Source organism: Silurus aristotelis (assembly GCF_946808225.1).
Source record: "Silurus aristotelis genome assembly, chromosome: 27".
Taxonomy (NCBI): Eukaryota; Metazoa; Chordata; class Actinopteri; order Siluriformes; family Siluridae; genus Silurus; species Silurus aristotelis.
This window is the reverse complement of record NC_139600.1, coordinates 14301310-14327539: the sequence shown is the minus strand read 5'-3', so window position 1 is coordinate 14327539 and position 26230 is coordinate 14301310. Positions and strand designations below refer to the sequence as shown.

The window sequence follows — 26230 nt, the reverse complement described above, 5'->3', positions numbered from 1 at the left end:
CACACACACACACACACACACACACACACACAGATCCACAGGAAATAGAATTCTATAGTATAGTAATATTTATAATACTAACAGGTGTAAAAAATTTTATATATATAGTTTTACAGATTAATATCTATAAACCTGGAGATACAGTACATACAGCATTACTATTTGTCCTATAAACATTTTACATATTAATTACACTATTTTATGTTTATGTTTATGCATTTGAAGGAAGAAAAAAAAAAACACCCCGTCTGATACTCGATTCTGATTGGCTGATTGAAGTTTCCATCGGTTTAATCAGTGTTCCTAATGAATGCTCTGTTTCATAAATAATTCTAAATTAGTCGACTCACATATTTAATATGAGAATTAAAAAAGAAAAATGGCACAACAGCTTTATCTATTTTCAGGAGTTAGAGCAGCAGAATTCTACATCTAGTGACCCGTATGCAAATTATGTAACAAAAACTAATCGTTATTTTTATCCATTTTTAGTCATTCATTTACATTTATGGCATTTGGCAGACACCCAAAGCGACTTACATGTTTCTCATACGACTGAAGAGCTACGGGGTTAAGGGCCTGGGTAAGGGGCCAGCAGTGGCAGCTTGAGTTGGTTGGGATTTGGGATTTGATCTCATGACATTTAGACCCAAAGTCCAATTTCCAGACATCTGGAAAGATAAGTTCTGGGTGTGTGTCTGTCTGTGTGTGATGTATGTGTTCTGTTGACAGATCAGGCCAGAGTGTGAACCCGGAGCGTTTCGGCTTGCCGTCGGGGCCGATATTACTGGATGATGTGAGCTGTACAGGGAAAGAGCCGGCACTCACACACTGTGCGAAGAGAGAGTGGCTTCGACACGACTGCAAACACACCGAGGACGTGGCTTTAGTCTGCAGCACCCAGCGCATCGGACATGGAGTACCTACCAGTATGATCTTACACACACACACACACACACACACACACACACACACACACACACACACACACACACACACACACACACACACACACACACTCCTTCTTGCACTTTCACGATATAACCACCAATTGTTAGTGCACCACTAACTGCTGCCCACATCAGCACTTTCCAGAGGAATCATTATAAAAAATAATATCTATTGTTAATATGAATGTTAACATTATAAATTAATAATACAATTATTATTGAATATTATGTATGTGACTTTATTACACAGCTACATGAAAGTGTTGTATTAAAATACTACATTATTCGACACTGGCGGTGCAGATAAATATTATTAGCTGTAATTCTCTTCCCTGGCAGAGGCTGTGATTATATTTCAGTGATAAGTATTTAATATAATTTTAGTACAAAGCTTAACAGAGGCTTTGATTTTTTATATCAGTGATAAATATTAGTTATAATTTTGTACATGGCTTAACAGACGCTTTGATCTTTTATTACAGTAATAAAAAATATTTCAAATTTTAACACATTTACAATGTTAGCTAAGCGTGAGCTATCATTTATTGATGTCGTTTTTTACTTACCTTCTAATACATTGTGTCATTTCCTACAATCTCTGCAGCTCACAGTGAGGAAGAAATATGTATCATAGACATAATAAGTAAATGAGTCTGTACGTAGATTGAGCGGTGTAACGTTCACAATTGAAACCGATGGGAGCATTTTGAGTTTGTGTTTGATTGTCTTTAGAGGAAAGGAAACCCTGGCAGTCGGAGTGAGAGTTTTTTTTTTTTTTTTATGACTCCAGCTGCCGATCAACTTCTTGAGCGGTATTCCCATTGCTCTACATAAAGAGCTAATGATTTTCCCATTATCCTGCTCTTCACCATTGTTTTCCCCCTGAAGTGCAGCAGAATAGTGTTGTTACATGCAGGGACCTTTAGAGTTGCTTAGCGTGACATTTTTACGGTGTCTTATCCAGTACTACTGAGACGAGGTCGTACTTGTAGTCATATTTAAAGAGAAACCACCAGAACGCCTGCAACATCATCCTGGCCATAGTTTTGTAGTGGGTCAGTGATGGTCTAGAAAGGAATATCCTTGGAGGGTCATAAAGACCTCCACGTTCTAGTACTGCTGTTAGGTATCAGGAGAAATCCTCAGAGCCTTTGTCAGACCTTACACTGGTGTTGCTCGTGGTGCATTCCAACGCCTGGCCTCATATAGACAAAGAGTGTAGGCAGATTCTGGATAATGAGAGCATTGATCTCATTGAATGGCCCTCATATTTCCCAGAACGTGAGCTTGAGAAGCTCTAGTACTTTATGCATCGGAGCATCCGAAGTCGCCAAGTAACACCACAGACTGTCCAGGAGCTCGCTGATACATTGATCCAGGTCTAGGAAGAGATTCCCTATTCTCCATCTCATCAGGAGCATGTCCAAATGATGTCAAGAGTGTTTGATACAATATATAACATATAATAATAATATGTATTATAAAATAGAATAATATGAATATAAGTATATAAGTAAAGATTTTCAACTTTTTCACTTTTTCGAGATCCACTGTGTGATTTACACATTCCCTAAATGTTTTTGAGCAGTGCAGTTAATAAAAGCTTATAGCTAGTTATAATACTAATTTATTTTCCATGTTCAGGAGGTATAAAACAATGCCAGTGCATCGTCAAAGGGGCTTAAACACTGGGAAAATGGCATTTATGGGTTCATAATGAGGTTCAGATGGAGTCTGGTGGTTTCTAATGAGTGTATTGTGGTGATAAAACCTGATTTTATGGACATACAGGAGGCAGGAAAGCAATGAGATACAGGCCTCATCATGGTCACCAAGCCAATGCTTATATTTCAGTAGATACTTAGTACAGTAATCCCCCATTTATTGTTGTGGTTACGTTCCAAAGCCGTTTTCCCCAATGAGAAATCGCTTAAACACTGATAAAACCAAATTATCAATATACAATAATGAGCAAACTTGAGCTAGCTCTGTAACGTTAGCATTAGAACAACATAACCCCCCAAAATGCTAAACCATTAAACATTATTAGAGTCCAGAAGAAGATACATTTTGCTATCGAGCTCTGACCTCAAACCCTATTAAACACCTTTAACACCTTTAACACCTTTTCACCCTGACTACACCCCAGGCCTCCTCACTTCAACCACACCAGACTTGTGAATGAATGAAATCTCACACAAAACTCCACAAAATCTAGTGGAACATCTTCCCAGAAGAGTGGAGCTTATTATAACAGCAAACTGGGACTAAATGTGGAATGGGATATTCAAAGAGCACATATGAGTCTTTTGGTCAGGTGTCCTCAAACTGTTGTCTATATTGTGTAACTTGACAGACAGCTTCGCTAGCTGAAAAACCTAATCATATCTAATTACAGCTTACATTTGGGTACACAGTATTTTTTTTTTTATATAGCTGTGGTAATATTAGCTGTCTTGGACACGCAGTTCAGAGTTAGCATAGCACACGTGAGGACAGTAACATCAACCATAAATATTTAGCCTTGGGCTAATTTCTTTAGCACAAAAGATAACAAAGCTAACTTCTGTACAGTTTAATAGATGGGCTGGCTTTCTCTCTCTTTCTAACACCCTCATTGTAAGTGTGTGTGTGTGTGTGTGTGTGTCCTGCTGGGTTTACCCTTTCTGTGATCTTTGGCATATGGAGTTTTATTGCTTTGTGAAGAGAAAAACTAGATTTTGCACCAGAAGGTCCTTGAAAAACTCTTAACACATTGATGTACTGTTTCCTGCTGTTTTTTTTTTTTCAGAGGAAAATACTCTCTGTCACACACACACACACACACACACACGCACGCACGCACGCACGCACACACGCACACACACACGCACACACACAGACACACACGCTCCTTTCTTAGTATTCACCAAAAGACTCCAAACACATTTTGCCTCACGTTTTCTTTTTCCTTTTTTCTCCTCGTTACTTTGTGTTGGTGTTTAGTATTCATCTCACCAAAGACGTCCTTTTATTTTTTTAATTTACCCTAAATTTACACCCCCCCCCCCCACACACACACAAGCTAAAAGAAATTTCTATAAAAGTGTTTTTCTGTTCACTGTCTATGAAAAGTAGCCATGATGAACACACCTCACCTACACACACTTTAACCCTTACGACCTCAGAACCACAGGCTAACAAGGTACAGGTGCAGACAATCAGCTAACAAGATCAAAAAAAGCATGTACTGTATACTAGTGAAGTGGTTAGCCAAAAGGGGCAAACGAGGCAAAATAAAAAGCATAATCCTATTTTTACATAGAAATAAAAAGTAAAAATGTGTAATTTCAGTAAGCTCCAGTTTGTAATTCCAAAATAAACAAAGTTATTTTTCAATCTGGATCTACATTATTACTTAAAATAATTTTATCTGTATAAGGATTTAAATCTACAGTGAATGTGGCCCAAAATTTTATTTGAACGCTGTTACTGATCATTGAAAACCCAAGGTGGAAAATGCAGCTCTGTAAACATGACATGTTAAGAATTCTGGCACTGACCATTCCTCGACCTCAGCTACATCATTTTCTAATTGTGCACGTGCCAAAGGTTGAAGTACTAGCGCATGTGCGTGATGTTTCCGTGTTTATTTGGTCACGTGTTCTTGTTTTGGTTTCTGCCATGTCTCCACTCATGTCATGTTATTTGTTAATTCCTTCCTGCGTCTCTTTTCTCCTCAGCAGTTTCTGTTTTTGTGTCAAATTAGTCTCCACAAAAAAGTTCCTTTTGTTTGTTTAATTTCCTGTTTCTTGATCTTGTTTTTTTTTGCCATTTTGTTTTCCTTAGACTTTGTTGTTTCTTAGTCATCCGACCTTTCATGCGTTTCCCGTTCAGGATTATTATTGAATTAAAATTGGATTCCACTTGTGAAATAATTTTTCGAACAAAATCAACAGAAATAAACACATAATTTTTTTTTTCTGTAAAGCTGCTTTGAGACACTGTCCATCGTTAAAAGCTCTTTATAAATAAACTTGAAACTAGTAGCCAAATTGAAACCACCCCAATCCTGATCAGAGGCTTACTGAAGATTTCACATATGCTATGTGCAGCGATGTTCACTTAAACCTCGGAATGAAGAAAAAAGGGGGTTAATAAACTTAAAATTGCACGCTTTAGGGTTTTTTTTTAGCTTTAAGGCTTATAATAATAAATGTTTCCACTTCTTTTGGCTGATGAGTGAACAGGAAAAGAATAAAGTATTCCTCTGGCATGAGGAAACCTAATTGGCATGTGGGAATATCTGAAGGATTTTTCTTTTACTTGTTTTTTTTTATTTTTTTTATTTTAAAACTCGTTCATCAGAACGACTCTGACATCGGCCATGTGTAAGCCGATATAAGCCTACGTGTGTGTGTGTGTGTGTGTGTGTGTGTGTGTGTGTGTGTGTGTGTGTTTATATTCAATGCCATATTAGCAGCTAATTGGAAATACGTGGTTTTGCTCTGTAAAGCATGTGCGATGTCAGATAAATATGTGTGTGTGTAATTTAACGATTTATGATGTAAGGTTAATTCAACAGGACATTCATTAGACTGCTTCTGAAAAGGGGCCAAGCTGAACACTAGGGTCAGACTCTGCATATGGAGCCTATAATCTATGGTGTGTGTGTGTGTGTGTGTGTGTGTGTGTGTGTGTGTGTGTGAGGGCCAAGTATATGAGAAAAAGCAGGCGTTCCCTGACTAGAAACCTTACCCTCCTGCGTGACTGCCAGGTGGTTTTCCGCTGTCCCTACTGTGTTACCCCACTCTCTCTCTCTCTATTTCCCTCTCTCTGTTTCTTGCTCTTTGAATATCTTTCTTATTCACTCTCTCTCATACTTACACACATGAATATCGTATCACCGGTCCTACTTATTGGCTTATGTGTGATCTGGGGTTTATTATCTGCATATGGTTTTCTGACTCATATTTCTGAGATCCTTTTACAATTTTTTCTCTCTGTCGCATACACATTTAGGGGGTCTGTTACAGGACGCATAATTGCATGTGTGTGTGTGTGTGTGTGTGTGTGTGTGTGTGTGTGTGTGTGTGTGTGTGTGTGTGTGTGTTTGTGTGATTATTGTTTCAGGTGTACCAGTTCGCTTGGTGGGCGGGGAGAACGAGAGAGAAGGGCGTGTCGAGATTCTAGTGGCCGGCCAATGGGGGACGATCTGCGATGACGGATGGACAGATGAAGATGCGGAGGTGGTGTGTAGACAGCTGGGCTACAGGTAACACACGGAAAAATACCGCACCAACATTACCACTGTAAAACACACCCCGATGTGGATTTATGTATGTGTGAATACAGTGTAGGGAAATACTGTCAGCATTTTATATCTGTACTAATTAATGTTAATTTAATATCCGTGCTAGTTAGGATCTTTCCTTGCTAATATACAGCTTATTTGCATACAGCGACGCCCACAAATGCCATAAAAGGTCACGTGCACAGCCAGCATGGAATACGAATTGAGCGTTAATAGGTAAAGGCTAAAGAGCATACGTGGAAGTTATTTTAATTCGATTCGATTGTTTGGGAAAGTGATAGTTTATTGGATAAGATATTGGACTCTTGATTGGAAGATTGGTTCAAATCCCAGGGCTGCCACTGCTGGGCTCTACGTCAGGTACTGATGTAGGTTGAATTGAGAAGGATTCTGGGATTCAGCCAGTGTGAAAAATGCATCCCAAAGGTGTCCAATAGGGTTTATATCTCTATAGCAGGAGTTTCTTCCACTCCAACCCAAAGCATTGTCATGCTAAAACAGGTTTGGGACTCCTAGTTCAAGTGAAGGGAGTGTCATGCTACAGCATCAAAAGACATCCTGTACAATTGTGTGCCTTCTTTTGTGTGCATTTGGTTCTTTAGAAGAACCAATTATGGCTGGAAAAGTCTGGTATCGCAATAGTTTTGTCCATAGACTGTAGACAGCATTTACTTAATATGAACTTTTAGTCCCACTCTGACTCCAAGAATGTCTCTCCTTCACTCACACACACTCACTCACACACAACGACACACACATTTTAAAGGTTGAAGCATATGGAAAGCATAAGTGCAAGAGTGGCATGACATCACTGCTGATCCTCTCTGTGTGTGAGAACGGAGGATTTTTATATTGTTTTATTTTTCGTTTTATAGAGATTAAAGCCAGAGATTTGGTTCTAAACCAAAGTGTTTTTATTAAACTCAGATGATTAAAATGATAAAACAGATCACACACACACACACACACACACACACACACACACACACACACACACACACACACACACACACACACACACACACACACACACAAACACTATTATAATAAGATTTTATTGAATCCCCCCACACATATGTTTGTAATTTAAAACATCTCAAGCAGAGAAAGAACATGAGTGGCAACACCGTAACACGCAAGCGCACACACACACACACACACACACACACACACACACACACACACACACACACACACACACACACCGACCTCATGAGGAGTCAGCCAGGATATAGAAATCATAAGTATTAGGCTGGATTAAGATATTGATGCAGTTTGTGATGACACAATGCTCTCTTCTACATTGCTACAGTGGGAGTAAAGCAATATGTGTGTGTGTGTGTGTGTGTGTGTGTGTGTGTGTGTGTGTGTGTGTGTGTGTGTGTGTGTGTTTTCATCAGCCAAATTGATAACAAGCACATGTGCTCCAATGTGTTACCATCACAGCAATGTGAAAAAAAAGTCAGTCAGGAATCAGGATGTATTTCTTCTGAGAATTTATTGTTTCCTGATCACTGAGTGGAAATAAAACATCCTTCATGTCTTATTAAAATACTAATTATTTATTACGGTCCACATCACGATGAACTCCTTCTCCTCGGTTCAACTCGTGATTTCCAGCACTGCTTCTCGTTCTTTTGTGTTCTCCACATAACTCTGTTCTTTACGTCTTTTCACGTCATATATTGGTTTTGCTCGAGTTTCCTACTGGGTTCATCAGTGTTGGGTCGTACATTTCACATCTAGACCTTCAGTGGTGTCCTGTCTGATCAATCCACCTCTTAATACCATCATTATAACACCACGGCTATAGAAACTATCGATATCTTAGAGAAACACAGTATAACAGAGCGCTGCATCACACACAGGAATCTCATACAGTGAGAATGAATGTCATTACTAAAGTAAGAGTGGGAATTATTAGTGGGAATAACCCCTATACCCCACACTCTTGCTAAGGTCTGGATTCAATGATCACACCTGATTTTTTTTCACCATTTATACATGATCTGTAACACATCTTTCCAGGTGTAGTGCAATTGTTGATGGTTTTCATTCATCATTTGCAGCGGTGAGGCCAAAGCTCGTGTCATGGCTTATTTTGGAGAAGGAAACGGTCCGATTCACATCGATAACGTGAAGTGCACAGGAGCCGAGCGCTCTTTGGCCGACTGCATCAAGCAGCCAATTGGGAGCCACGACTGTCGTCATAGCGAAGACGCCGGAGTGATTTGTGACTACGGGCAACGGGATAACAACACCCGGGTCAAAGGTGAGGTAAAATCCAGGATTTTATAGAGATTGGAACAGATTTGGATTTTACAGCTGCTACAACACATCACTTGTAGCATTTCAACATGCAGCAAAGATTAAAACTGTTTTATGGGAATTTTATTGGATGAAATGCGAATCTTTTTACCATCTGAACAAACGTGAAAATGATTGACAGAAAGTGAAGGTGGACGGCTGGAAAATTGTGGTTTTTCCAGGAATTTTTGCCCCACTCATGCACACACACACACACACACACACACACACACACACACACACACACACACACACACACACACACACACACACACACAAAGGATATGTGGTTAAATTTCACTAAACACTCCAATCATTCAATTACACACCAGACCAGACTGCTTTCTCTATTTTCACACCCACGTGAACATACCTACACACGAATACACCCACGTACGCGAACACACAATCGCACGCTTAATCTATGTGGAGTTTAGTTTATAGAGTCATTCTCACATCTGTATACACACACACACACACACACACACACACACACACACACACACACACACACACACACACACACACACACACACACACACACTCACCAAACACAAAGAAATGTCCATACCTTTCATTCTAAAGTGTGTGTATGCATTTATAATTGGTGTGTGTGTGTGTGTGTGTGTGTGTGTGTGTGTGTGCTTGCAGATGTCGCAAGCTCTGTGTGTGGTCTGAGGCCCGCACACACTCGGAGGAAGAGGATCATTGGTGGTCAGAACTCGCTCCGGTAAGCAAAGTGGGACGGCTCTAAACATTTCTAATAAACACACTGTGTACAGCTATAGGAGAAAAGAGGAAGGAGAGAGAGGGAGAGAGAGAGAGATGAGAGGATTGACAAGATGACTGAATAAGAGACAGATGGTGGAATAAGAAAAGGAGTCAGAGCAGATGTTGTCGGCTATTCATATAAAATACAATTCAAATAATAAATCAATTTATTACTAATTAAGGGTGATGATGATGATAATAATGATGATGGGCTGTAGTTACTATAAACAGTTTGCTGCAGTGGCTTCAGGCTGCAATTGACAAGAAAAATTAGCATTCAAGAGTCCATTAGTGAACAGCTGATAACCTCAATAATGATGGAAGTGTAATAAATCGACATTCAGTGTCACCCAGATGAGGACGGATTCCCTGCTGTGTCTGGTTCCTCTCAAGGTTTCTTCCTTTGAAGTCTCAGGGAATCTTTCTGGTGCTGCTGTCTGACTTATAGGGACTTAATTTATATGTATAATCTATTACTGTAAAGCTGCTGCTGAGGGTGATGATGATGATGATGACGATGATGATGATGATGATGATGATGATCATGAGGGTGATAGTGATGATGATGATCATGAGGGTGATAGTGATGATAAGGGTGATTATGATGATGATAAGGGTGATGATGATCATGAGAGTGATGATGATGATGATGATCATGAGGGTGATAGTGATGATGAGGGTGATGATGATGAGGGTGATGATGATCATGAAGGTGATGATGATGATGATGATGATGATGAGGGTGATTATGATGATAAGGTTGAACGATGATGATGATGGTCATCATGAGGGTGATGATGATGATGATAATAATGAGGGTGATGATGATGATGAGGGTGATGATGATGATGAGGGTAATGATGATGATGATAATGCTGAGGGTGATGATGATGAGGGTAATGCTGATGAGGGTGATGATGATGGTGATGATGATAATGAGGGTGATGATGATGGTGATGATGATAATGAGGGTGATGATGATGATGATGATGATGATGAGGGTGGTGTTAATGATGAGGGTGATGATGAGAAGGAGGGTGATGATGATGATGATGATGAGGTTGATGATTGTGATGATGATAATGAGGGTGCAGATGATGAGGGCGATGATGATGATGATGATGAGGGTGATGATGATAATGATGAGGGTGATGATGATGATGATGATGATGATGATGATGATATTGTAGGGGTGGGTGGCCGTGGCAGGTTGCGGTGCGATTGCGTGGATCTCAGTCAGATGGGAGGTTGGTGTGTGGAGCCACTCTGATCAGCAGCTGCTGGGTGCTAACATCAGCACACTGCTTTAAGAGGTACATAACATCACACACACATACACATACACACACACACACACACACACACACACACACACACACACACACACACACACACACACACACACACACACGTAACTCGCATCAACACAAATTGTTAACAGACTGTAACATGAGACCGAAGTGAAAACAGAAACATAAATCCTGCATGTTCCACAACAGTAAAGTAACTGATAAAAGATCAAAAACACATAAAGGATAAAAAGGTTCTGTTTAAGGACTTGTGTATAAAATATATGTATATAAAAAGCCCCTGCTGCAGTGTGTGTATATAAAACTCTGTGGAAGTGTAACTGTAGCTCATGATGTAAGCGCAGTTCCGCTTGACTTGCAGGCTGACCGACAGTTTACACACACACACACACACACACACACACACACACACACACACACACACACACACACACACACACACACACACACACACACAAACATGACTTCCTTTTTTTATATTAAATGGGTTTCAGCTAAGAGAACTGGCAAAACAGACCAATTCATCACTGTCACTTAGACTCACGCTATTACACTTCTCAATTTCTCTCTCTCTCTCTTTCAGTATCACTAGTTCTTTTTCTATTTCTGTATCACTCTCTGTCATTCTCTATGTATCTCTCTTAGTATATTTCTCTTTCAGCATCTCTGTCTCTCATCTATGTGATTTTCTAAAATCTGCAGCTGCCACTAACGTGATCGGCTAGAAGGAATTCGGAAGGTGTTCCTAATAAAGAACGCCATGAAACTCTCAGTTGCACAATATCTTGTTGTATAAAAGGGAAACTCGCTGTGCCTTTATTTTCCTCTCCTGCGTCAGTGATCTGAAACAGGTCCTGAATTTCCACATAACTATGAGTAATGTGTTCACCCCAGACTCACCACAGGGGAGACGGTGAAGTGATCCAAGAGCCCTCACAAAATATAAGCCATGACATCAGAGCACGATTATGGCTCACACACACTCTCTCACACACACTCTCACACACGCAGACACTTGCACAAACAAACGTACATTAATAGCAGTTATTACCGTGTACAACAATGTGTTTTCTATCACTGCAGGCTCTTCGAGCTGTCAGGACTAAAATAGGGTCGCTTCGGTTTGTAGAGTGTGACATTACACAGACTTGTGCACACACACATACACACACACACACACACACACACACACACACACACACACACACACACACACAAATACAAACAAACAGCAGACTTATTTTTATTCCCCCAGGCCCGTTCAGTAATATTGGCCAACCGTGATGAAACTCCAGCACTGTGATCAGGACAGTAATAACAGTCCGAGAAAATTCTGTCACTTCGCCTGCTGTTATTATTAGACGCTTGACTGAAGACTAGCGAAAAGATATAACCTGCTAACGTTCAGCCAGTGATGTCACCACCAAAATCTGCCACTGCTAGGCCCTTCAGCAGGGCCCTAAACCCTCAACCCCTCAGTTGTATGTCGCTCCGGTTAAGAGCGTCTGCCGGATGGTGTAAATGTACTTGCATATGCTGACGTTTTTGAACTTTCTGCTGGTCCTCAGTAAACAGATAAACATTAAATATAATGTGACCTGCCTATAGGTGTCGGTATATGGTGTGTGTCACACCTTTTGTATGATTATCTCTGAACGTCTTTATGCTAGTTTTGAGGACAGCCCAGGTTGCGATGGCACAGTGCCAGTGCCCTCTTCGGAACGCGCAGACCATCCAAGGAATCAGGCCGTCCTGATCCTCCGCTGGCACCGCAATTAAGCGGCTCGGCATTCCGAAGGAGGCAGCATCGCTTCCGGAAAAAGTCCTCGCGTGTTGTAAGGGGACACTGCCCCGCCTGTCTGGCAGAGGATGTTCGTTTCCGCTCTGCAGCGACACTTTTAGCTGTTAGTGACCACACACGCTGACACACTGCAGAAAGAATAAAAAGCACACACTCAGGCGTACGGATTAAATGTACAGTGTAGAGTATATTACACACATGCCAGGGATGTTAACAGGATCTCTTAGCAGCCAGCCTTTTACAGAACATTAGATTTACACAGGACACAGTGATATATGTATAGGTAAGGTGTGCGGAAATTGTGAGACACACCGACGTCTCTCTCGTATAAGGCGACTTCCTCTGTATCGCTGCTTTCAATTCGTCTCCTGCTTTGCCTGACAGGAACTTCCTGAGAGAAGGATTGGAGTCATTTGAGTTGCATGCCAGAACAGGAGGAGTGACATGTTGACAGTTCTAATGCAGTGCTGCATAATGTATATTGTGTGTGTGTGTATGTGTGTGTGTGTGTGTGTAAATCTCTTTCTGTCTCTTGCCCTCTCAGGTACGGAAACAGCACCAATACGTACAAAGTGCGCGTGGGCGATTATCACACCCTCGTCCCCGAAGAACACGAGGACGAATATGGTGTGGACCGAATCGTCATGCATCCTCGCTATCGTCCACAGAGCAGCGATTACGACCTCGCTCTGCTGCACCTGACGCAGCGCGGAGGTCACAGGGGTCACGTTGTGGAGTGCGTGCTCCAGAGTCACGCTGTGCTTCCTGCTTGCTTGCCAGAGTGGAGGGAAAAAGCACCAAAGGACTTGACCAAGTGCTACATTACAGGCTGGGGAGACACGGGTGAGACATCACTTTTTTTTAACCCACTGAGCCTCTTTTTAACAATACACACAAAAAACTAAGCTGAACTTAAACATATAATAAAATACTAATTTGCTTGAAGCTAATCTAATATTTCTAATCATTTCAATGTCAGCTAATTCGCAAAGTATCTTTTCCAGATAACCTGCAAAAACGTGCGTATATGTGTGCGTGAATATATACTGTATATATACATCCGAATTTACCCCCATCATAATGTTTTTTATGGATTTAATAATGATCATTTATTAGCGTTTTGTATGTGCTTTTTGAAAATTCCATTCCATATTTAGACCACACTTCCCATTATAACAACCCCCACTCTTCTGGGAAGATGGATTGAATTTTGGAATGTGCTTGTGGAGATTTACATTTATGTGTTTTTTCATGTGTCTGTCTAAATAAAGACAGATGTAGAGTATTATATGGTATAAGAACCATATCAGTGAGAAGGTAATGACTTGTGTGTGTGATCATGTGTGTCCATCACTTATGCACTCACTCATATACTCAAGATGGATACAGAATGAAATATCCAGACACATGTTAGACCCAACAGTTGGGTTCAGGTATGTTTACTCATATTTACACACACACACACACACACACACACACACACACACACACACACACACACACACACACACACACACACACACACATTCAGTTGTCCACAAGCCTGGTTTAAGGAAAAATAATCTGTGCCATCACACGTCTTCACAGTGACGTCCGTCAGTTTGTAATGTTAATGTTCTGCTGCGAATACCATCTCTGATTTATGAGCTGTTTTAAAGAAGGTCAGGGAGATCAAATTCATGCACTCAATGTGCATTCCTTTCAATCCATTCGGATTTCTGAAAGCAAAAAAAAAAAAAAAAAAAAACACTGTTCTGTCCGGGTGTGTCTCCATGCCCACAGAGATGCTCCACAAATTCTGTCTAAACAAGTAGAATTTATATATAAGTAAGTTCAGAAATACTTTAGACCGTATAGGTCTATAGGTTTGTCTAAAACAATATTGGCATGAACAAAGACAGAAGATTAATTGACATTATAAATTGATAAATTGATAAATTTAAACTTCAAATAATAAAATTTTATAAAATTTAAAACAATGTGCAATTTTGTCTGCAGATGTAAAATAGCACAAGTTCAATCTTAAAAACAAAAACGAAAGAATAAATCAATGTATTAAATGTACAAATGTGCTACAGTTAGATTTTTTTTTTTTTTTACTTTTTTTTCTCTCCTCACTCAGTTTTTTTCCACAAGGTGTGAAAACTGTGTACGGATTATCATGTTGCCTTGAATGACTTTATAATTCAACAATTTAAAAAAGAAAAAGGAAAAAAGGAAACTCAAGAATTATTTCTCGCCCACAGCTCTGTTTAAACACGTATCGAAAAGTTCACCCTGAAATTTCCCGTTTATTTACAAACTTCCCTGCTGTAAATAATGTTGTTTTGGTGAAAGAAACAGTTCCTTGAAATTTTTTTTTTGTTGGTGTTTTTAACAAAAACTGCTACTAAATAAAATCTAAAATATTTAGAATGGGGAAAAAAATACATAAATTTTTTTATTGTAGTATGAGGACAGTATGTACATGCACCAATTTTATATATAAAAAATTTATATATCTGCACATAATCAGTTTTCTAATTTGTGTGTGTGTGTGTGTGTGTGTGTGTGTGTGTGTGTGTGTATCCTCAGGTCGTGCGTACTCTAAAACCCTGCAGCAGGCCGCCATCCAGGTCCTCGGTAAGCGGCATTGCGAGCGTCACTACGGCAATCAGCTGACCAGCCGAATGTTGTGCGCCGGCTCGGCTTTCAGCGGCCGTCATGTGGACAGTTGCCGTGGCGACAGTGGCGGCCCGTTGGTGTGCGAGAGGGGTTCTAGCTGGATAGTGTTCGGCGTCACATCCTGGGGTCACGCATGCAGGCTGCAGGATTCTCCAGGTGTGTACACCAAAGTGTCTGCCTTCATGCCCTGGATCACTAAGGTCACTAATGAGTAAGACACGAGATCATCAGCAACAACAAAAAGCACAGAGGTGTTCCAACCAGAGGGCAATTATGGATTAGAACAAGAGGACGTCTTGTGTACAGTCTATAATTCTGGAACTTTACAAGCTGTTATATTGAAAACTATGTGAAAACTTTGCTGTCTTCTATTGGTGTTAGTTGTAGCACTTGGTGTAGAGCAGGATTTTGGTTATAGGGACCACTATGAAGAGACACAGGCGGTAATTGAGCATGAAATATAGTCAGGTTATGTCAACTCATGTCACACGTTGCAGTCCGATAGAGGGCTTTTTTTCCCGATCTCATCAGATTCACGCACTCTGCTGTCACTAAGTAACAGACATCATCACTGTTAATGCCTCCCCGGATAGATGACATCACTCAGAGATGTGCCATGCGCTTAGAAAAGCACCAGCACAATTTAGCATCATGCTTCAAGAGGGGAGAAATTTTCCCTGAATGAAAAATACATTAATACATATAAATCAACACCTTCCAGCCAATCAGATTCAAGACTTGTAGAATGGAGTGTGTAGCATGGTAGGAAAACAATTTTAGCAACAAAACATTATATAAATATTACAATAAACCTTTGAAGAAAAAAAAAAAAGCTCACACACAGGAGTAATCGGTCTGCCAATCAGCTTTCAATGACATTTAAAAACACAGATTTCTGAGACAGATTTAAAAGATCTGTCATTTTTTGGGGAAAACAATTATAAAGATTTTGTGCACAAAATACTCAGAACAATGCAAAGTTCCCTTTTTTTATTGTTTAATAGCAAAATGTGAAGCCAAAAAATAGGATTTTGCTTATCACAATTTTGAAAAGTCAAACTAATCCACAATCCTGTCAGTTAAATCAGGTCCAAAACATAGGACAGTTCATTCAGATGCAGTAGCGGATGGACAACATTCACTATATGGACAGAAAGTATCGGGACACCTGACTTTTCCACTAATATGTGATTGTCTCTGGATGCAGTACTTGATCTAGAAGACAAAAACCTGTTCCAGCCTGAAAATGATAAAATGCACACACTCTATGAAGATATGCTTTACATGGCTTGGAGTGGAAGACCTCCTGCGGTAGAGCTCTGACCTCAAATCTAGTGAACAACTTTGGGATGAATGTTTCATGCTGACTGCACTCCAGACCTCCACATCTCACCTACATCAGTACCTGACTTTACTAACACCCTCGTGGCTGAATGAGCACAAACCTCCACAAAATCTAGTGGAACATCTTCCGAGAAGAGTGGAGCTTATTGTAACAGATCAATATAAATGTGGAATTGGATGTTCAAAAAGCAAATCTTATAGTCAGGTGTCCACAAACGTTTGTCCATATTTGTATGTAAGGGCTGCAGATTAATAAAACTCTGAAGGCCATGATTTAGGTTAGTATTTATGGATAATTACATGCATTAAGAGTTCAGTTACACACACGTGAGATTTTCATGCTTTTAATTTTTCTTGAGGTTTTGCTGTCAAGCTAATATATAATGATATACAGTAATAAATAAATACTAATGATGTACATGCACATCTAATAGCAGTCCATCATAAGTACATAATTATTCCTAGTTGAATCAATCACAAAATTATTTTATTAATGAGTTATTTACAGTATACAGTAAAGGGTTTACTGTAATACCCAAGTTCCCACAAGCCCAGAATTAGTCTACATTTAATATTATTCACTTAGTAACAACTGTATCACAAATAAAGTTATATACCAGTTTCTTAATTTGAGTTTCTTACTGTAAAAAAGTTGAACCTGGACTCTTGAAATTTATCTATTTTTTCAAACCCTTTGACTGGTGGTGCATTATTATATATTAAAAGTTATTAATCTGTTAATTATTAATCAGTTAATAATTAAATATTACTTTTATTAAATTCATATACATATTACAAACAAAAGATTCCCCATGTTTACATTTGCTCAAAATATTCAGGCTAATGTAATCCAATTTACTCAAATTATCCAATGTAATTTAATGTAAAATGATTTGCAATTTAGCATTTAAATATTGTAATTTTTATCCATGCCATGCTTATTCCTAGCAAAAAAAATTTTTTTTAACAACCTTTACCCCTAATAGCACTTACAGAGTAAACCATTACCTCATTTTACACTAATAAGGATAAAAACCTCACTTACGATGTTTACATATTTTTTATTTTTTTTAAGCTTTAAGGAACTTCTGCTTTGTATATTTCAATGTATTTCATTATGAGTTAACGACTAAATTAATCAGTAACCTAGTGTTAATATTTCTATTCCATATATCCAACTTTAATTCTTTGTGCTGTTGCCTTATTAAGTTGTACATACAACTGTAACAGTACACTGTAACGGTGCATTGGTGCTATTGAGAATGTTTTGAAAGTCTTACATGTCATTGGTGTAGTGCAATATGTGTTATTAATAACGAACAAAGAAATTATTTTTCTTTTGTCAGTACAGTCGGTACAACGGTTTTGTAAGAATTTGCACACATATGGAAAGTTAAAAACGATTAAGATTAGGTTAAAGGTCAGATGTGTAGCAATTTCTTACTGTAGGTTTTTTTTTCCCCTTAACTTTGGTTTTTAGGTTTTTTTTTTGTACTTTAACAAAATAGAAAATCCAAATAAAAAAGTGCAATAAAACAAATTTCATTGTGTTATGTGTTGCTTCATTCCAGTGGACTTTAAAACATATAGTAGTGAACTTACTTTAAATGTTTTAGTTACAAGGTTAAATTAAACAGATTTTTACTTTTCTAGTTTATTTAGGGTGCTTTTGTAAATTGGCAGGAAATCTACTTTGATACTTAAGATATTTTAGGGTTACCATTGTAATTTAAACCTTTGGTTTGATATCTATCTATCTATCTATCTATCTATCTATCTATCTATCTATCTATCTATCTATCTATCTATCTATCTATCTATCTCTCTCTCTCTCTCTCTCTCTCTCTCTCTCTCTCTCTCTCTCTCTCTCTCTCTCTCTCTCTCTCAGGTAAAAGACATGAAAATTATAATTAAATATACACTGTATGAACAAAAGTATCAGTAGTTTTACAGTGGTATGGTTCTTCCTCGAACTGCTACCACAGACTTGGAAGCACAAATATGTATAGAATATTTATATATATATATATATATATATATATATATATATATATATATATATATATATATATATATATATATATATATATATATATATATATATATATATATATATATATATAGTAAATCTACAAAACTAGGTCAGGTACAGGGACATAATACCTTTTTTAATAGAAATCTGCTGCAAACGGAAAAGGAGACTGGAAAATTTGAGTGTGTGAGTGAGAGAGAGAGAAAAAGGTTTCAAACAGGGTCAAGGGTTCTCCAAGGAATGAGAAATTCACTAAATTCAACATGCATTGCCAGGCAAACCTAGGACACTGTGTGTGTGTCTGTGTGTGTGTGTGTGTGTGTGTGTGTGTGTGTGTGTGTGTGTGTGTGTGTGTGTGTGTGTTTGTTAGCTTTGCCTCTCCTACAACTTCTAACTGTTTACACCACAAACACAGAACTGTGTGTGTGTGTGTGTGTGTGTGTTTCAGAAACACTCATTTTTAAACCCGTTACTGGGGAGATTAATAAACAAAAGGATTAGGACGTGTGAAATTTAACTTTTATGTTTAAAAGCTTCACACACAACATTCACATTTCCAAAATAACAAACAGATGTTATAAATGTTAATATGTTTATGTTAATTAATCTTTATAGAAAAAAACGTCCCACCTGAGCACAGCACTTTACACTGATAAAGTGAACACTATTTGGCACGTAATTGACAAATAAAACCTGAACATGAAGACTTTCATCATGGCTACAAAAAGAGAATGTAGCCTAACTAGCAGCTAACCTTTTTGCTAGCTTCGTAATGAGCAGCTCTACACACTTACAGGGAACTCCTCGTGTTAGCTAGGCCACTTAACATCTTTTTTTTTATTTTTTATAATGAGCATCATTTTACTTTATTTAATGTATTTCGAAAACAACTTGTGTGCTTGTGTATTAGCATGTAGGCCTCAACCAGTAGTTAGAGATACAGTAAGAAAACAAGCTGGTGTGTGTTAGCATTTCTAAAATGGCTGTCGTTCCTGACAGAACACCATGTAGATGTGAACATTAGCGTTCAGGACACATAGGCCCTTTGTTTAGAAGAGGTTGCTAATAGTGTCGGCACACACTTGGAAAAGAAGAACGAGTTTTCTCTGGGCTTTGAGAAAGAATGAGGAAGGGGAAAAAAAGCAAACGGTGGGATAGATAGAGAGAGAGGGAATGTGTGTGTGTGTGTGTGTGTGTGTGTGTGTGCGTGAAAGAGGAGAAACATGTTTTTCAGTGAACCGTTCCAGATTATTTTGTCCTTTTGGGTATTAAATAACACTCCTTTTCTTTCGTCTCTTCTCAGTGGGTCTCTGGGTTTTTACGTGAAATAAAATCATCTCCATAATTAATATTTTATTTCCACCTGCCAAACTTATTTTTTGTTATTAATAATATTAATGTGCTGCTCTGTTTTTCATTTAATACACTTAACAACCTCTGGGGGTGAAAACGTCTGCCACAACAATGGGACTGCAGCGCCACCAGATGGACAGATTCCTCTATTACAACTCCAAAACAAAGTGCAAAAGTTTATAGTTTCCCTCCACAAAAAAGAGAGAAAGTGAGACAGACATGTAGAAAATAAAATTGTCAACAATTTAACCTTCTATTCTATTTTTCTATCTATTGTCTTATTGTATTCAATATTATTAATCTTTGTTTAATGTGTTTTTTTGGACATCATCTCAAAGAGGCTTTGCAGAAATGAATGGTTTTCTAATATTCACTTAAAAATAATATATATTTATTCCTAAATGCACCCCCACACACACACCCCACACACACACACTAAAGAAAGAAAATCAAGAGAATATGTTATTAAAACATATTTCCAGTGTTTAATACATATTTATAATATATTTTGTACAGATTTCCACAGCAGTTCTAAAAAAGAAAGCTGGACATTTTCTGGACACACACACACACACACACACACACACACACACACACACACACACACACGCTCAGCATTGCATCACCAGTGTGCTGTTCCATTCAGTGTTAATTCAGAATAAATGGATTTATTTCGATCTCATTGTCACTGAATACAACTTGATTCAAAAGCTCCGTTCACCTGCAGCTTCACCTCCAGAGCTGTGATCTGAACATCTTCTTGCTTGCTGTTTTCTAAAAAAAAAGTCCAAGTTGAAGTGAGAGAAAAGAGAATACGAGCAGTGGTTGGTGTTGGAGAAAAATAAAATGTTCTTGTTGGATTTTTTGCGTGTGATGAAGATGATGACCCGAGACTGAAGCATGAAGCCTGGAGCTGTAACAGTAGTTTCTGCAGCTGAGACCATCACTGAGAACTGGTTTTATTTCTGCAGCCTGTGGAAACTCAGTACCTGATTCTCATTCAATATTAATAGAAAAAACATTGAAACCGATTATTTATTAGTTTGAGAGAGAAATGAAATGTGGAAGAATTCCCTGCTTACACCATTCACTTTGGAATTGGGTTTGAATAAAATTATAGAATGAAACCTCTCTCTCTCTCTCTTTCTTTCTTTCTTGTTCCCACTCCATTCTTCATGTATTGCCTTAGCCGTATCTCTCCCACACTCCAGCACTGCACTCACTGGCTCTCTGTCCAACATCCTCTTTTCCTCCGGGGTGCATTGTCCTTTTATTATGGTCACGACCCTTGACCTTTGACCCGAAGAGCGTCGGGGGTTAGTGGAATAAATGCTACCTGACTTTTTGCAGTTCTTCACGGAGCCACGCCGGGAGAGGCTGACCGAGTCTGTGGAGGAGCTTCGACAGCTCGATGTTATGATCCCGGTAGAAGCGAGAAAGGAAAAGGCGAGACTGTGAAAAGACAGAAAGGGAATTTATTGTCATTAATTAATGAGCAATCATGTGGCATGAGCATGTGGCACAGTGCTAAAATCTACAGTAGAGTAGAGTACAGAAAAACATGGTGCGAAAAACAAAAAACATCCAAGCACCAGTTTTACAAGCCTCATTTATTTATTAATTCAGTCAGGTTCAATCTGAAGGTCAAGCAACCACTCTCTCTCTCTCTCTCTCTCTCTCTCTCTCTCTCTCTCTCTCTCTCTCTCTCTCTCTCTATCTATCTATCTATCTATCTATCTATCTATCTATCTATCTATCTATCTATCTATCTATCTATCGTTTTTACAAGACACATGAAAGTGTTTATATGCAGTAAACTTGGTAATAGTATGAACAGTATGAACATTGACTTTTACCAAACATATACTGTATATAAATGTACAGATGTTCCACTTTATTTTCATTGAAAAATCCTTCCTTAGCTTGAAGAACAGCTTAACACACTCTCCACATCCTGACAGTTCGTGTCTCCAAACATTCAGCTAAAATACTTTGCCCTGCCTCGTGTAAAAATTGCCAAAGATGTTCTTCACTCGTTGGAGATTTCTTCCTTCTTTTGTGATCCAGTTCATCCCAGAGCAGTTCAATAGGGTTTGGGTGCAGTGACTGGGCAGACCATGATACATATCACTCCAGACGACTATTTGTTCTCTAAATAACTCTTACAGAACTCAGACATACACTTCGGTTCAGCTTCTTGTTGTACGGTGACGTTGTTTCCTATGAGCCGCAGTCCAGACGGAATTGCATGGTGTTAAATTATGGAATGGTTGCCATGTTGGCTCATTTCACCCGGAATAAGTCTCAAACCCTCCCTGCTCAATAACAACCCCAAACCATAAAGTTTGACTGTGGGGGGTGAGGCAGCTGCTAACATCTCTCATGTTTGCCGTCTTACACAAGTTTTTCTGTTCAGACACAAATGTCCAATTTGGACTCCACGGAACTTCCTTTCAGACATTTGGTAAATGTGCCATTTACCTTGTTTGCTGCATATAAAATACATAAACTTTGTTAAAGCCCTTCACAACTGGAAAAAGGTTAATATTTGTTGAAAACTCTCCTATTTTTGAGCCGTTATTCCGAATTTCTTTTAGCATTTGATTATTAATATTACAGGAAACAGCTGCTGAAGCCTGAAGCGATTTAACATTGTGTTGAGAACAGCTTTATCAAGTGCTTATGAATCTGCAGTATGTGTGTGTGTGTGTGTGTGTGTGTGTGTGTGTGTGTGTGTGTGGGTGTGTGTGAAAGAGAGAGAAACACTGTGCTTGCTGCTGATTGTCATGTGGAGATCTGCATCTGAGACTGTAACAAATGAGAGCGAGAGAAACGGAGGGACAGAGAGAAATGAGAGAGAGATGAGCGCGAAATGAAGAAAAATGGCCCAGAGATGAACAGACAGATGGGTCTTATATCACTGCTGCTGTGTCCTCACACACACACACATACACATACACACTCACACACACACACACACACACACACACACACACACACACACACACACACACACACACACACACACACACACACACACACACACTGTGTCAGAGGTTACAATGTCTTGAAAAAACACCATCCTAATTATATCAGTTATTAATTTTTTTTTACATAAATATAGAAATTTTGAAGGTCAAAACCAGTGTTTTTCCAACCTCAATATAATTAATAAATTAATGCATTTTTTAAATTTCAATTACATTTTATTGTTTTAATTTTATTATTTAGTTCAGAAAACAAATTACATTGTTTGGGAGCAATATTATAAATTCTATTTTATTCCGCTTTTGCGTGATATTGCGTGATGGTTGTGGTTGTGACACAAGAATGTATGAGGGTGCCAGGATTAATGATGAATCCAGTTTAAAAAAAAAAGGTTGTACACGTGAATGTGTACGTGAGGGATTTCCTTTATATAATTAACATATACATTTTACTAAAAGAGAACATGCATAAACTTGGGGTTATGCAGGAGGATGTGTGTGAGGTGCACATCGAACAACACCACATTTTATGCGCATCTCAGAAATCGATCTCTTTACATAACAAGCTCAAAGCTGGAACGGGTTTTATGTAACTACCTCAAGTGTCATTTCCTGTGTGGATTCCCTACAAGTGAGGCGTCCCGCCGCAGCCAGTCAGATTTATCTTAACTTTTTTTTTATTTCTCTACCTGCTTTATTTATTAAACATGTGACATTTTAGTGCATTCGTTCCAATTTTTCTCTTTATCCCCAAACAAACAAAACATATTCAACATGAGCTCAGCAGGGGGCGCTGCCGCTATTCACATGGTGGAACAGTTCAAGGTGCATTAGGCAAGTCTTCACATCATTAGGTGGCTCTGGGATAAAGCAGGTAGAGCTGAAGAAGACAAACGATCGGTGAGAATGAGTTACCAAGAACATTTGAAAAGTATAACGCTCCTTTTTATCGTTTTCTAGAGTGCTAAGTAGTCAGAGTCTAATCTAATCTAATTTGATTTGGTAAAGTGGTAGGTTAGTGACAAGTGAGTTCAAATCCTAGCACCACCAAGCTCCGACTCCCGAGATCTGACCGAGGCCTTCAACCTTCAAACGTTCAGATTTATAAATGATGTATAAATCTGCCAAACGCTGAAAATTAAAATGTAATATATAATAATCTAATCTAATCCGATCTGAGTCATGAGAGGGCTGAATTTGGATTTTGTTCACATCCATGAAATATTAATTAGAGTGTAAACTAAAAACATCTAAATTATTATTATTATTCAATGTGGTTTAAGATTTCTTTTTTTCATTGTAAAATGTATTTGTATTTTTTTCCCTTTATTAATTTTTTTTTAATCGAATAAAAGTATAACAGATACTTAACCTTCCTGTCCTTTTTCTATGAGGCTTGCACATTGTAAAAAAAACAAAAACAAAAAACAAACTGGTTTTGTAAGTTAAAACTGACTAAAATTAAAATACATTCCTAATATATATAAATATAACAATTAAAAAACTATCATTAAATACAGTTGTAATTTTTGTAATAATATTTTATGGAACTTCATTTGAACATCAATCAAAATGTATTTAAAAAAAAAAATATTACGAACTTTACGTAGGTTACAATGTGACGTTAATATGTTTATATTTAATTAAAAAGTGTGAAGAAAAAAAAAAAAGAGAGATTTTACATTTGCAGCTTTTACTGTGTTTGATTTAAACCCATGTGTGAACACAGAGCAGTCCGAAAATGACAAAGTGAGAAGGCGATTACACTCTAAATCGAGTTTATTGGGGCTGCGTTTTTGTTTTTTTTTCATCTAAATTTGATGTGCTGCTAAACTGAATCTCAGCGGGGATCTGTAACTGCTTTTACTAAACTAGTTTTAATGTCAATAAAGAATCCTTAATTTCATGCCGACTCGGTGCCGTGTGTGATCAGGTGACCTGCGATTTCTGAGCATAGACTTCATCCACTCATTGTTTTTTTCTGTACAACAAATGAAAGACTTCCTTTAGTATGTTTTCAGACATGTTTCGTTTTTTAATCTGTTCAACCACATAGTAAATGAAGCAAAAGTCATTGCTTGGCTACTTGCTCTTATTTGCTTGTATTTTTTTTTATATATTTCTTTACCTCAGCGTCCATAGGAGGATATTTGCGACCTTTGCTTTTGCCCAAACACTTAGTCCTGCCTCCGTCCAGCAGCTGACACCAAAAACCCTTCTGAGGATCGAATCTGTAGAAACAGAAATGGGGAGAAAGAGAGAGAGAGAGAGAGAGAGAGAGAGAGAGAGAGAGAGAGAGAGAGAGAGAGAGAGAGAGAGAGAGAGCGAGAGAGAGAGAGAGAGAGAGAGAGAGAGAGAGAGAGAGAGAGAGAAAGATGGAGAGAAATGAGGGATGAGAACTCAATCATGTCATCTTATTTCCAGAAGTAATTCCACCTCATATAGAAAACTTGAACACACACACCACACACACACACACACACACACACACACACACACACACACACACACACACACACACACACACACACACACACACACACACTGAGGCTGACAGATGTCAAGCGTAACCTTGTCTGGCTGTCAGAGGCGACATGCTCGGGTTTGATAAACACTGTGTGGGGGGTGTGGGGGTGTGATGGGAAGTGTGGGACGGGGTGTTAATTAGTCTGCTGCCTGAGCTGTAAACACAGATTACATGTGAACGCTTGAACTAAAGAACAGTACAAACACCCCAAAGCACGATCGATCCTGCCAACACACATTTTCCTCTCACACACACACACACACACACACACACACACACACACACACACACACACACACACACACACACACACAGATTTTTTTGTTTTCTTTCTTCGAATGTCCTACAGGCTGTAAATGTGAACTCTATAAGACTGTGAAAAACACTTCCATTTTCCTCATGTGTAATTCCAGTTCTCTTTCCTAAACTGTATATTTTTATTATTTTTGTTGATTTGATTGCAGCTATATTATATATTGTCAATTATATATTCTTTATTGCTTATCCATTATATTTTTTCCCCTCATACATACACACAAAAGTTTGTGGACACCTGACCATAAGATTGACCTTTTTGTACATCCCATTCCACATTGAGTTCTACTCTTCTGGGAAGATGTTCCAGTAGATTCTGTGGAGATTTGTGTTCATTCAGACACAAGAGTGTTAGGAAAGTCAGGTAGGTGAGGTGAGGAGGCTTCTGGGGTGCAGCCAGTGTTCACATTCATCCCAAATCTCTTCAATAGTCTAGGTGTTCTAGAGCAGCAGATCTTTCATTCCAACCCATGTAAAGCATATCTTTATGAGGCTTAGTGGTCCTAGTTTAGGTAAGGCAATATTTCATATTTTTAAACATCCAAAGACATTTTATACAATTGTGTGTCTAGAATT

The 26230-nt window shown here is 38.5% G+C and overlaps 2 protein-coding genes across 2 annotated transcripts in view; one reads left to right on the top strand and one right to left on the bottom strand.

Moving 5' to 3' along the window:
* The window catches only part of prss12 (serine protease 12), a 28240-nt gene extending 10254 nt beyond the window's left edge, over nucleotides 1-17986 (top strand). Inside the window, exons 7-13 of the mRNA XM_083532827.1 lie at nucleotides 733-929; nucleotides 6063-6204; nucleotides 8313-8515; nucleotides 9202-9280; nucleotides 10512-10634; nucleotides 12977-13275; nucleotides 15007-17986. Of these exons, the coding sequence (XP_083388953.1) occupies nucleotides 733-929; nucleotides 6063-6204; nucleotides 8313-8515; nucleotides 9202-9280; nucleotides 10512-10634; nucleotides 12977-13275; nucleotides 15007-15311 (1348 nt within the window). The 3' untranslated portion in view covers nucleotides 15312-17986. The remainder of the gene's footprint in view (nucleotides 1-732; nucleotides 930-6062; nucleotides 6205-8312; nucleotides 8516-9201; nucleotides 9281-10511; nucleotides 10635-12976; nucleotides 13276-15006) is intronic.
* A 2301-nt stretch (nucleotides 17987-20287) lies between these two features.
* Nucleotides 20288-26230, bottom strand: part of ndst3 (N-deacetylase/N-sulfotransferase (heparan glucosaminyl) 3) — a 75889-nt gene continuing 69946 nt past the window's right edge. The window contains exons 13-14 of the mRNA XM_083532817.1: nucleotides 24941-25043; nucleotides 20288-21277 (exon numbers count right to left, since the gene is read on the bottom strand). Of these exons, the coding sequence (XP_083388943.1) occupies nucleotides 21158-21277; nucleotides 24941-25043 (223 nt within the window). The 3' untranslated portion in view covers nucleotides 20288-21157. The remainder of the gene's footprint in view (nucleotides 21278-24940; nucleotides 25044-26230) is intronic.